Here is a 13,229-nt window from a genome sequence, read left to right as displayed (position 1 = left end):
CGCCCCCCCCCCCCCCCCCCCCCCCCCCAGCGATTCTCCGGCCCGAAGTCCCGCTGCTGTCATACCGGTCCCGCCAGCGTGAATCAAACCACCTACCTTACCGGCGGGACTGGCGGCGCGGGCGGGCTCCGAGGTCCTGGCGGGGCGATCTGGCCCCGGGCGGTGCCCCCACAGTGGCCTGTCCCGCGATCGGGGCCCACCAATGCGCGGGCAGGCCTGTGCCGTGGGGGCACTCTTTTCTTTCCGCCTCGGCCTTAGCCTCCATGATGGCCGATGTGGAAGTGACCCCCCGCCCTGCGCATGCGCGGGGATGACGTCAGCAGCCACTGACGCTCCCGTGCATGCGCGGACTTCCGCCGGCCGGCGGAATCCCATCGGCCCTGGCTGGCGTGGTGCCAAAAGCCTTTCCCGCCGGCCGGCGGCGCACCAACCACTCCGGCGCGAGCCCCTCAAGGTGAAGGCTTAGCACCTAAAGGTGCGGAGCAATCCGCACCTTTGGGGCGGCCCGATGCCGGAGTGGTTCCCGCCACTCCATCCCGCCGGGAGCCCCCGCCCCGCTGGGTAGGGGAGAATCCCGGCCCAGGTACTCACTGTTCTGGAAAGCACTGTCCATAGAAAGACTCGGCCTCACAGGGTTTCAATGCATTTACAGCTTCTCGGTTACACCAAAATTTGTCTGTGGCTCCCCCTATGATCTTCAAACATATATCACATGGTGGGCGGTATGGTAGCACAGTGGTTAGCACTGTTGCTTCACAACTCCAGGGTCCCAGATTCGATTCCCAGCTTGGGTCACTGTATGTGCAGAGTCTGCACGTTCTCCTCATGTCTGCGTGGGTTACCTCCATGCTCCAGTTTCCTCCCACAGTCCAAAGATGGCCAGAGGTTAGGTGGATTGTCCATGCTAAATTGTCCTTTGTGTCCAAAAATGTTAGGTGCGGTTACTGGTTTACCGGGATAGGGTGGAGGTGTGGGCTTAGGTAGGGTGCTCTTTCCAAGGGCCGGTGCAGACTCGATGGGCCGAATGGCCTCTTCGTCACTGTAAATTCTCCGATTCTATGATTACTGCTACCATGTTGTGTTTGTGTGTGAAAATTACCAACCTCAAACCAGGACTGATAAAGTATACATTGGTCTGGTTTATTTGAAGGTCGATTATAATAATCATAATCTTTATCAGCGTCATGAGTAAGCTCACATTAACACTGCAATGAAGTTACTGTGAAAATCCCCTAATCCCCACATTCCGGCGCCTGTTCGGACACAAGGAGGGAGAATTCAGAATGTCTAATTCACCTAAAAAGCACGTCTTTCGGGACTTGTGGGGGGAAACCGGAGCACCAGGAGGAAACCCACGTAGACACGGGGAGAACGTGCCAACTCCGCACAGACAGTGACCCAAGCCAAGAATCAGACCCGTGTCCCTGGCGCTTTGAGGCAACAGTGCGAACCACTGTGCTACCATGCTGCCCATGTTTACACCCAGTTACACGCGCAAGAGAGAGCAGGAAAACAAGGATAGATTAGGTGAATGAGTGGCTGGAGAGATGGTGTAGCCAGGAGGGATTCAGAGTTTGAGGCACTGGGACCGATTTTGGGGAAGGTGGGACCTGTACAAACTGGACGGGTTGCACCCGGGCAGAGCGGGACCAATGTCCTTGCGGGGGCTTTTGCTAGTTCTATTGAGCAGTATGAACTAGTGTGGCAGAGGAATGGGATCCCAGGGGTAAGATGAGATCGGCCAAATTCAGGGGCGTCATTCTCCGACCCCCCAGCGGGTCGGAGAATGGCCGTTGGCCGCCGTGAATCCCGCCCCCGCCGGTTGCCGAAGTCTCCGGTACCGGAGATTGGGCGGGGGCGGGAATTGGGCCGCGCCGGTTGGCGGGACCCCCCGTTCAATTCTCCGGCCCGAATGGGCCGAAGTCCTGCCGAGAAATTGCCTGTCCCGCCGGCGTAAATTAAAGTAAGTATTTACCGGCGGGACAAGGCGGCGTGGGCGGGCTCCGGGGTCCTGGGGGGGGGCACGGGGCGATCTGACCCCGAGGGGTGCCCCCACGGTGGCCTGGCCCGCGATCGGGGCCCACCGATCCGCGGGCGGGCCTGTGCCATGGGGGCACTCTTTCCCTTAGAAATAAAAAAGGGGAAGTCACAGTCCTGGGAGTACACTGCAGACCCCCAAATCTCTGCCTAAAAGAACAAGAGGGCAATAATAGTTGGAAATTTTAACTATCCCAATATCAACTCAGATTCAAACAGTGTAACGAGACTTAAGGGAGAAAAATTCATGCACTGCGTCCAGGAAAATATTTCAACCAATTAGTAACAAACCCAATGAGAAGAGATGCAATTCTAGACCTAGACCTGGGGAATGAAGAAGGGTAAGTGCATGAAGTGACAGTTGGCGACCATATCGGGGATTGCGACCACAATTCAGTTGGATTCAGTATTACCATGGAAATGGACAGAGATAAAGCAGGAGTAAAAATTTTGAACTGGAGGAAGGCAAATTTTGCAGAAATGAGAAAGGACTTGGCTGAGGTGGACTGGCCAGCACTGCCAGAGGATAAATCTGTGGACAGGAGAAAAAGGGAGGCATACGACAGATATTGAGGGCTTAAAACAGAAAAAGCCCAAGAGGTGTATAGAATGTGCAAAGGGAAACTTAAAAAGGAAATTAGGAGAGCAAAAAGGGGACATGAAAGGATACAGGCAGGTAAAATAAAGGAAAATCCAAAGTTGTTTTACAAGTACATTACGGGTAAAAGGATAACTAGGGAAAGAGTAGAGCCGATTAAGGACCACAATGGTAATTTGTGTGTGGGGCCGGAGGATGTAGGTAGTATTCTAAATGAATACTTTGTGTCAATGTTCACTCATGAGAGGGACAGTGTGGGTATAGAAATCAGGGAGAAGGACTGTAATAAAATTAAAGAAATTAACATAGACAAAGAGGTGGTTCTGAGTGGCTGGCAGGCTTAAAGGTAGACAAACACAGGGCCAGATGAAATGTACCCCTGGCTGCTGAGTGAGGCAAGGGCAGAAATAGCAGGGGTGCTGGCAATAATTTTCAATTCCTCTCTGGCCACAGAAGGGGTGTTGGAGGACTGGAGGATAGCCAATGTGGTACCATTATTCAAGAAGGGAGAAAGGGATAAACCAGGAAATCACAGATCAGTCAGTCTAACCTCAGTGGTGGGGAAACTATTGGAAGCAATTCTGAGAATCAGAATTAATCTGCATTTGGAGAGGCAGAGATTAAACAAGAACGGTCAGCATGGTTTTGTTAAGAGGAGGTCATGTCTGACCAACTTGCTTAAGTTTTTCGAAGAGGTAGCCAGGTGTGTCGATGAGGGAAATGCATTTGACGTAGTCCACTTGGACTTCAGCAAGGCTTTTGATTCGGTCCCACGTGGGAGACTGATAGCGAAGGTAAAAACCCATGGGAATCCAAGGAAATTTGGCAAATTGAATCCAGAATTGGCTGAGTGGCAGAAAGCAGACGGTGACGGTCAAGGGGTGATTTTCTGACTGGAAGCCTGTGTCCAGTGGAGTCCCGCAGGGATCAGTGTTGGGGCCCTTGATATTTGTGGTTTATATAAATGGTTTAATGTGAATTTAGAAGGGTTGATCAGTAAGTTTGCGGATGATCCAAAAATTGGTGGGGTGGTAAATAGTAAGAAGGATATAGATGGGCTGGTCAGATAGGCTGATCAGTGGCAAGTGGAATTCAATCCGGATATGTGTGAGGTGATGCACTTGAGCAGGACAAAGAAAGCAAGGGAATACATGATAAACGGCAGGACCCTGGGAAGCACCGAGGATCAGTGGGATCTTGGTGTGCATTTACAGCGGTCCCTTAAGGTATCAGAGCAGTTGGATACAGTGGTTAGTAAGGCATATGGTATATTTGCCTTCATTAGCCGAGACATAGTGTTTAAGAGCAGGGAGGCTATGCTGGATTTGTATAAAACGTTAGTTAGGTCACAGATAGAGTATTGTGTGCAGTTCTGGAATCCACATTATATGAGGGTCAAGAAGGAGGGTCAGGAACGGTCATCACTGGAACGGGTGCAGAGGAGATATGCCAGGATGTTACCTGGGCTGGAGAATTTTAGAGATTGGATAGATTTTCCTTGGAGCAGAGGAGACTGAAGGGGGACATGATTGAGATGTATAAAATTATGAGTGGCATAGATAGAGTCAACAGGAAGAAACATTTCCCCTTGCTGGAGAGGCATAGATTTAAGGTAAGGGGCATGAGAGTTAGAGGGGATGCGCAGGAAAACCTTTTACCTAGAGGGTGGTGGGAGTTGAGAATCTTCTGCCTGAAAGGGTGGTGGGAGCAGAGACCCTCATAACATTTAAAAAGTATTTAGATGTGCACTTGCGACCCCAGGGCATACAAGGCAATGGCCCAAGTGCTGGAAAATGGGATTAGAATGGTAAGGTGGTTGTTTTTGACCGGTGCAGACGTGATGGACCTGATCAACAGACTGAAGAGATTGAAAGGTGCTAAGCACTGACCATCCAGCAGGATGGCTTCAGGAAAGGTGTTTATGATATTCCGAAACATCATAAAAAGGACAAGATCGAAGAGTCTGGCACTGCAGTCAAAAAGGAGGGTCAGGAACGGTCAACCTGACTCGCGGACCTATAAATCTGGCCAGAAGGCCAACTGCATAGGGGATTGTAAGTGAGCAGCCAAATCTGAGAGGTATTAGGGCTCAGACTGTGAAAGTACATCCAAATTCCAGGGGGATTTGGGTTTGAATTGAGGAAGGTTTATGGAGAAATGTGAGGTTTTGCCTGTGTTTATTAAGTTGAGTCTTTCTGATAAATTGTGACAATTTTATGTTTGAAGTGAAAGCCGAGGTTAAATTGTGGAAGGATTTAAATCAGACTAACCAATTGACTGTTGTGTAGCATCATTTACTTTATGTCTGAGCTCTTTGTATTTGGGCATTAGGAGTTTAACAAACAACAAGTTTGCAATTGAACCAAACCCTGTGTCTGTATAAGTTTGTCCATTATAAAATCCGAAAGTCAATAACCATCAATAAGGAGAAATGGAAGTGTGAACCTCTTACAATTCCTCAAACTCTTGCGTAGTGTCAGTGGGCGAAATTCTCCCCCAACGGCGCGCTGTCCGCCGACTGGCGCCCAAAATGGCGCCAATCAGACGGGCATCGTGCCACCCCAAAGGTGCAGAATGCTCCGCATCTTTGGCGGCCAAGCCCTAACCTTGAGGAGCTAGGCCGACGCCGGAGGGATTTCCGCCCTGCCAGCTGGCGGAAATGGCGTTTGTTGCCCCGCCAGCTGGCGCGGAAATGACATTCGGGGCGGCGCATGCGCGGGAGCGTCAGCGGCCGCTGACAGTTTCCCGCGCATGCGCAGTGGGGAGAGTCACTTCCGCCTCCGCCATGGTGGAGGCCGTGGCGGAGGCGGAAGGGAAAGAGTGCCCCCACGGCACAGGCCCGCCCACGGATCGCCCCGCGCCCCCCCCCAGGACCCCGGAGCCCACCCACGCCGCCTGGTCCCGCCGGTAAATACCAACTTTAATTTACGCCGGCGGGACAGGCAATTTCTGGGCGGGACTTCGGCCCATTCAGGCCGGAGAATTGAGCAGGGGGGTCCCGCCAACCGGCGCGGCCCGATTCCCGCCCCCGCCCAATCTCCGGTACCGGAGACTTCGGCGGGCGGTGGGGGCGGGATTCACGGCGGCCATCGGCCATTCTCCGACCCGCTGGGGGGTCGGAGAATGACGCCCAGTATTCCTCCAATTATGAATTTTATGAGCTGTTTAGCTACCAAATAGGAGTTATCTAATGAAACATGTTAGTATCGTTAAAATATTACTAAATATTTTATGGGTGCAAATTTGTAAAAGGCAAGTCCAGTCCTGCAGCCAGATATCACACGTTTTTACACATAAATAAATCATTAACTGAATTAAATGAAAATCGCTTATTGTCACAAGTAGGCTTCAAATGAAGTTACTGTGAAAAGCCCCTAGTCGCCACATTCCAGCGCCTGTTCGGGGAGGCTGTTACGGGAATTGAACCGTGCTGCTGGCCTGCCTTGATCTGCTTTCAAAGCCAGCGATTTAGCCCTGTGCTAAACAGCCCCAGGAACACAGTAAGAAGTCTTACAACACCAGGTCAAAGTCCAACAGGTTTGTTTCAAATCACTAGCTTTCGGAGCACTGCTCCTTCCTCAGGTGAATCCTGAGGAAGGAGCAGTGCTCCGAAAGCTAGTGATTTGAAACAAACCTGTTGGACTTTAACCTGGTGTTGTAAAACTTCTTACTGTGCTCACCTCAAGTCCAACGCCGGCATCTCCACATCATTAACTGGAACAGTACTGAGAAAACGACGGGTTGGATTCTCTGTCGCCCGACGCTGAAACCGTGATCGCTGATCAGGCAGGTAATGGATTCCTACGCCGGAATCATGGCGGCCAGGATAGACGCCAGTCCGCCATGCTCCGCCCCCTCCAGCAGCATCATTGGGACGTATGGCGCGCGCCATTTCAATGCCGTTGACACGTCATTGGCCGGGCAACCCGCGATGCTCCGCCTCCAGATTGGACGGGTTCCTGTCGGCGAGGGCCACATGTGGACCCAGAGGTCAGGAACCCAACGTGCTTAGCGCCGCCACACTCGTCCGGGATCCATGCCACTGGCCGTGGGGGGGGGTCTTCTGCCAGGGCTGGGGGGACCGGTGGGGGGTTTCCAGGGGGTAGATTGTGGAGTCACGGTTGGTTAGGGTTTGAGCACGGCCGGCACCATGTTTTACAGCACGACCAGCGCAGGTCGTCAGCCCTGCGTATGTGCAGCCCAGGACCCGCCTGTTTTTGGCGCGATCCGCGGGAGTTTCACGCGGCGCTGGTGCTAGCCCCTCACCGGCATCGGAATCAGTGAGGGGTTCGCACCAATTTTCCTGTTGTGAACTTCACACGGATTCTCCATTCATGCCAACACTCAACCTCAGAAACAGAGAATCCAGCCCAACATGTTTCCATAGAAGGGTGAACCAGTACAGTCTACATGTCATCTCTTTCCTCTGGTTATCTTGGTGCAGAATCAAAACATAACACATGTGAAAAAATAAAGTGCCTGTATAAAAAAACTTCAAGTGTTTGCGGATTTAGGCAGATTATTAAATGGTGGTACTTACATTTCCATTTACACAGGAACACAGTGATTACAATGAAGCAGATTAAAACTGAAGCACGAAAAGCCAATAAAACTGGACCAACCAGGCTGCGAGCGAACTCTTCTGGTGCCTGAAGCAGAGAAATAGAATCAGAGAACAGGAGCTTTCTTTGCAATATGAAAAACCACTGTCATGAATATCAGTTTACAAAGTGATTTTAATTGACCATTGAGCTTTACTTGGGGTCATTTTATCACCGAGCATCAGAGTTTCATATCAACCATGTCAATGGGATGTAACGTAGTCGATACCAAGTGATGCCCATGGTATGATTAGCCGAAATTCAGCATATTCTGCCATCTCAGTTTCACTTCCCAGTTTCAAAGGTCTCTCTCATCACATTCTTATCTATTGCCAAGTCCTTCGGCCTGGATTTTCAATAAATCCACTCAGAAAGGTTGGAGTGGCACTTCCATCTGTTTTCTGAATCAGGAGCTATTGCACATGAGATGGGAGGGTACACAGTGGAATCACTAGCAGCAACAGTGAGTTTGCCATTCATATCAGGTGGTGTGGAGAAAGGAGACGGACTATTAAGGAGGCAGATGGGCTCCTTAAATTGGGTTAGTAAGGCATATGGTATATTTGCCTTCATTAGCCGAGACATAGAGTTTAAGAGCAGGGAGGCTATGCTGGATTTGTATAAAACGTTAGTTAGGTCACAGATAGAGTATTGTGTGCAGTTCTGTTAAATGGTGAGACCCAAGGAGCTGGTCAGCCGGGGGTCCTGCTCTTTGGTGTTCACAGGTTGGATGTTAAGCAACAGACTCCGTGTGAGGCCAAATATGTAATGTCAATAACGTCCAAAAAGCCAAAGGCATGAGTCATGTGACATGGTCCATTAATGAGCTGATCGCAGCTTAAAAATCAGTTTATAAGGGGTCTGAACAATGAGGTGTGAGATTCTGAGATAAGAATTATTTTGTTCTTGTAATTGCTGCTGGAACTTTCCAGAAAATATTGTCAAGCTTGTGGTCAGGTGGCCTGTAGCAGCCAGCTTATGATTTAGCAAAGTCTATTTTCAAAATACCAAAAAGTAATAAAACTTGAAGTACACATTTTTTATTTATTTCATATCTACTGGGCATGATATTTCCTTTGACTCTTCTTACCCACTTCCCCATTTCACTTGCTCAAACTCTATTATATGTCAAAACAAAGAACAAAGAAAAGTACAGCACAGGAACAGGCCCTTCGGCCCTCCAAGCCCGTGCCGACCATGCTGCCCGACTAAACTACAATCTTCTACACTTCCTGGGTCTGTATCCCTCTATTCCCATCCTATTCATGTATTTGTCAAGGTGCCCCTTAAATGTCACTATCGTCCCTGCTTCCACCACCTCCTCCGGTAGCGAGTTCCAGGCACCCACTACCGATGATTCCTCAGCTCTGATGGGAGTCATTGACCCTGAAGCATTAATTCTGTGACTCTCCACAGGTCAGCTATAGGTGTTTCCAGCATTTTCTGCCCTTATTTCAGATTTCCAGCATCTGCAATATTTTACTTCTGCCCTGGTCATCAGAGCTAGCTCAACCACCGAAGAAAACATTTTACCACACCCCCTCTAAAGACAAATAATCTTATCACCTGCAGGCCATCATGGGGGGTTGGAGCCGGAGTCCTTTCCTGTGCTACAACCAAATGAGAACCCTACCCTGCACATCTTTGGGTCGTGGGGGCGAAACCCACGCAGACACGGGGAGAATGTGCAAACTCCACACGGACAGTGACCCAGAGCCGCAATCGAACCTGGGACCTCGGCGCCTTGAGGAAGCAGTGCTAACCACTGTGCCACCGTGCTGCCCTAAGAAGTAAACATTTAAGGTGGTGGATGGGGTGTCAATCAAGTGAAATGCTTTCACATGGATGGTGTTGAGCTACTTGAGTCTTGTTGGAACTCTGTTCAGCCAGGCAAGTGGAGAGTATGCCATTACACTCCTGACTTGTGCCTGGGAGATCGTGGTAAGTCATTGAGGTGGCAGAGAGTAAGCAACTCATTGCAGAATACCTAGCCTCAGGTCTGTTCCTGTAGCTACAATGTTTGCATGCCTCATACCGTTCCGTTTATGCTTAACATTACGTGACCCCAGGATGTTGGTGATGAAGTATTCCGAGATGAGTACCCCATTGAAAGTCAAAGGGAGGTGGTTAGACACCTGCTTGTTGGAGGTGTCTATTACCTGGCACATGTGTGATTTGAATGTTGTGTGAAAATCAACATCCTGATATCCCTCTTAAATCTCCCTTTTACTAATTGAATCTCATGTCTCTTTATTCAAGTCTCAATTTAATTTGGAATAATATTCTGGATTTACCTTTCCATTAGCATCTAACATACCTCCAGAAGTTCACTCTCACATGTCTCCTTTCAAGCACAAGTTTCCACAATCTTTCCTCATAGATCGGGCAATACAGTTCAGTAATGTCCCTCTTCATAGTGCCCTTGGTGCTTGCTTATCTATTTACTATAAACTACTTGTACCAAAGTCAGCACTCTGCTATTTCAGCAGATGTTTTAATTGATTCCTACAATATCACAAACTTTAATTGATATCTTTTAACCATTATTGGCAACCCACTTGATAAAAGTACGTAGAGAATAAACTTCCAGTCTAAAATGATTATTTCATGTGCTGTGCTTTTTGTCCACAGTAAAATTGTCAAGAGCCATGCAGAGAAATGGGGATTAACATTTTACGCAACAAGTGGTTAGGATTCGGAATGCACTGCCTGGCATGTGTAACAGTGGAAGCCTTCAAAAGGGAATTGGATGAATACTTGAAGGGAAAAAACTTTGCAAAGTTACAGGGAAAGAGCAGGAGAGACGGAATAATTGGATCTCTTGTGAAGAACCCACACGGGCACTGTGGGTCAAATGGCCTCATTCTGTGCTGCAAAATTCTATGATTATATTCATGCACATTTGATGCAGTTCACAGTTATGTCCATTTTTGTTCAACCATTGCTGCTCTGAGTAATATCTAGGCATTTATGCCATAAAAGGGATTCCTTACAAGACTTTTCTTGTCTACTGCAGCTTCACTACTTAATGGAAATTATGAATGAAATAACTTGTGATAACTTAACAGAATACCCTGGTTGCCCAGCGTCGCATTTAGGGTGTACGCCAATAATGCGCTGGGGAATCCCTCCAGGAAGTTCCCATGTAAGGGTTTACCATCCAATTGTCCAGAAGCGCTAATATCTCCTGAACAATTGCACTGGGCTGAGAACCATCCAATAAAAGCGATTTAAATCGCAGATTTCGTATGGTTCTTTCTGATAGTTACTCTGAAGGAGATAGAAGGGACAAAATCAGTTCAAATTCAGTGTAACAATTTAAACACCTAGACTGAGCCTCACACGGAACACTTCGCACACACACGAACCCCCAGCAGAACCCCCACACCACCCCCATGCCAGACCAGATACCTCCCTCCCCCTGCCCTCCCGGCCTGACCCTCCACCCTGGCCCGACCCGACCCGACACAGCTTGAGTGAGAAAGGTTGGGTTTGAAATTTCAGTGATGGTAAGTTCCTCCAGAGTGGCAATCACCAGCAGAAGTTACGGGCTTGGAATCAAGAAGATTAATGTAATAGGGTACCAACTAAATGGAACTGGGACAATGCATTTAATAATCTGTCCTTTAATGAATAGAGCCAATTTTTTTCACTATCCCTTTACTTTTCAGAACTCTACAAAAAAATCATCTTTTCTTTGGTGATCACTCACTACCGAGTATGATGGTCCACCTCGGAATCTCTGTGTTACTGATCATGGGTTCTGTGGGTCCTTGTGTGGCTGATGAACCCGATCCTAGAGCCGCATCTTCAACCACACACTTGGCAAGTGTTTCTGGGAGGTGGAGTCAGTGGACTCTAGGTCGCTGGTATTCCTTTCTCAGGCTCCTCTTCTAGGTCTCCTCTTGCATCAGGTGCCCTTGAAGAATTGTGCCCCTTCAATCAGGGGGTTCTTCCAAGTTTTTCTGAGCAAGTGTCTTCCAGGTGTTGACAACTATGTTGCGTTTCTTGGGGTAAGCCTTCAGGGTGTCTTTGTCACGGTTCCTTTGTCCTCCTCTTGTTTGGAAGTCTCCCTTGAGCTGGGCAAAGAACATTTGCTTTAGCAGTCGGAACTCTGACAACCTAAGCATGTGGCTGGCACAGAAGAGTTGATTTTGGATGATCATGGCCTTGATGCTGGTGCTCTTGGCTCCTTCAAGGACACTGATGGTAGTGTGCCTGTCCTCCCAGCTGATGTAGAGAATCCATCTGAAACAGTGTTAATAGTACCTCTCTAGGACATTGAGGTGGCGTCTGTATGTGGTCCAAGTGTCAGAGCCATATGGAAGAGTTGGGAGGATGACTGCCTTGTACATGGGGATCTTGGTGTCAGCACGAATGTTACGGTCATCAAATACTCTCATCCTTAGGCTTCCAAACGAGCTGCTCGTAGGTTGGATACGATGTTTGATCTCCGCATTGATGTCAGCCTAAGATGAGAGGTGGCACCCCAGGTAGGGGAAATGTTCCACGTTTGGGAGGGTTTCTCCATTGATCTTGGTGGAGGGAGAGACCAGGGGCTGGATTCTCCCGTCGCCGACGCCGAAATTGCGTTCGGCGATTGGCCGGAGAATCACAGTTCCCGACCAAATCGGGGGCGGCACCGCTTTCGCGATGCTCGGCCCCCTCCAAAGCGGCATACTCGGAGAATACGTGGCGTGACGTATCGACGGCTTCAGCACATTGCCTGAGGCCCGCCCCCCGATGCTCCATCCCCGATCAGCCGGGTTCCCAATGGTGTCGGTCGCATGTAGTCTTATCCATCGTCAACTCGGCGTGGCAGTTGCGGACTAAATCCAGCATCGCCACAATCGGAGGAGGGCCAATCCGCGTGCAGGGGTGACTTTATCAGGGCTGGGGGCACTGTGGGGAGGTGGTCCGGGGCGCGCAAGCTGGCCAAAGGGGGGACACTATTTGGCGGGCCCGGTCCACGAGCGGCTGCCGCCATGTAGCACAGCAGGACCGCTGCAGGCGGCCACCGTGTGCATGCGCGGCCACGGACCCGGCAATTCTCTGAGCCATATCGGCAGCTAGAGCCGGGTGTCAAGTGTGACTTGGAGATTCACTTCTGAGATTGTAGACAAAATCATCCACGTACTGAAGTTCGACAAGCAATGACCGTGTCATTTTCTTCTTAGATTTCAACCGGTTCACAAGGCAAACAATGATGGCGATTAAGATGGAAAAAACGGTGGGGGCGATGACACATCCCTGCTTGACTCCAGTCTTGACCTCGAGTCTTATTTCCATTGGTGAGGACTGTCACTGATATTTTGTGGTGGAGGAATCGGAGGATGTCGATGAATTTCTCTCGACAGCCGGCCTTTGACAGAGTCTTCCATAACACTTCCCAATTGCCTGAGTCAAAAGCCTTGGCCAGATTGATGAAGGCCACGTAAAGTGGTTGATGTTGCTCCTGGCATTTCTCTTGAAGCTGACAAGCAGTGAAAATCATGTCTGCTGTTCCACGGTTTGGTCAGATGTCACACTGGCTTTGCAGAAGGATTTATTCAGGGACTGGAAGAAGGTGGCTGGCGAGGATTCAGGCAATGATCATCCTGATGATTGAGAGTAAGGAGATTCCTCGGTAGTTCCCACTGTCCACTATGCCTCCTTTCATGAAGATGGTGGTGATGGCGGCATCTCTAAGGTCGGCAGGAATTTCTTTGTCCCAAGTTCCAAAATAACACTGGAGCCTGTCCACTCTGCGGCTTTTCCATTCTTCATGTGTTTATGGCAGCTTCGACTTTGTCCAAGCCCGGAGCAAGTTCATGATCATCTTTGATGGGGAGTTGGGGGATTTTCTCAAACACATCCTCATCTATGCTTGTATCACTGTTTAGGAGTTCTTTGAAGTGATCTCTCCATTGGAGGCTGATGTTTTCTCCATCTCTCAAAAGTGTTCCATCCTTTCTACCCACAGTTTGAAGCCTAGGGTGCTGGGTACATATATT

The 13,229-nt window shown here is 49.4% G+C and overlaps 1 protein-coding gene across 1 annotated transcript in view; it reads right to left on the bottom strand.

Moving 5' to 3' along the window:
• The window catches only part of LOC140427388 (T-cell immunoglobulin and mucin domain-containing protein 2-like), a 112,599-nt gene that overhangs the window by 38,118 nt on the left and 61,252 nt on the right, over positions 1-13,229 (bottom strand). The window contains exon 4 of the mRNA XM_072512930.1: positions 7,176-7,284. Coding sequence (XP_072369031.1) covers positions 7,176-7,284 — 109 coding nt within the window. The remainder of the gene's footprint in view (positions 1-7,175; positions 7,285-13,229) is intronic.

Source organism: Scyliorhinus torazame, chromosome 7, assembly GCF_047496885.1.
Source record: "Scyliorhinus torazame isolate Kashiwa2021f chromosome 7, sScyTor2.1, whole genome shotgun sequence".
In the NCBI taxonomy this organism is placed as follows: domain Eukaryota; kingdom Metazoa; phylum Chordata; class Chondrichthyes; order Carcharhiniformes; family Scyliorhinidae; genus Scyliorhinus; species Scyliorhinus torazame.
The sequence above is the reverse complement of the archived record's forward strand: the minus strand, read 5'-3'. Positions and strand labels throughout refer to the sequence as shown.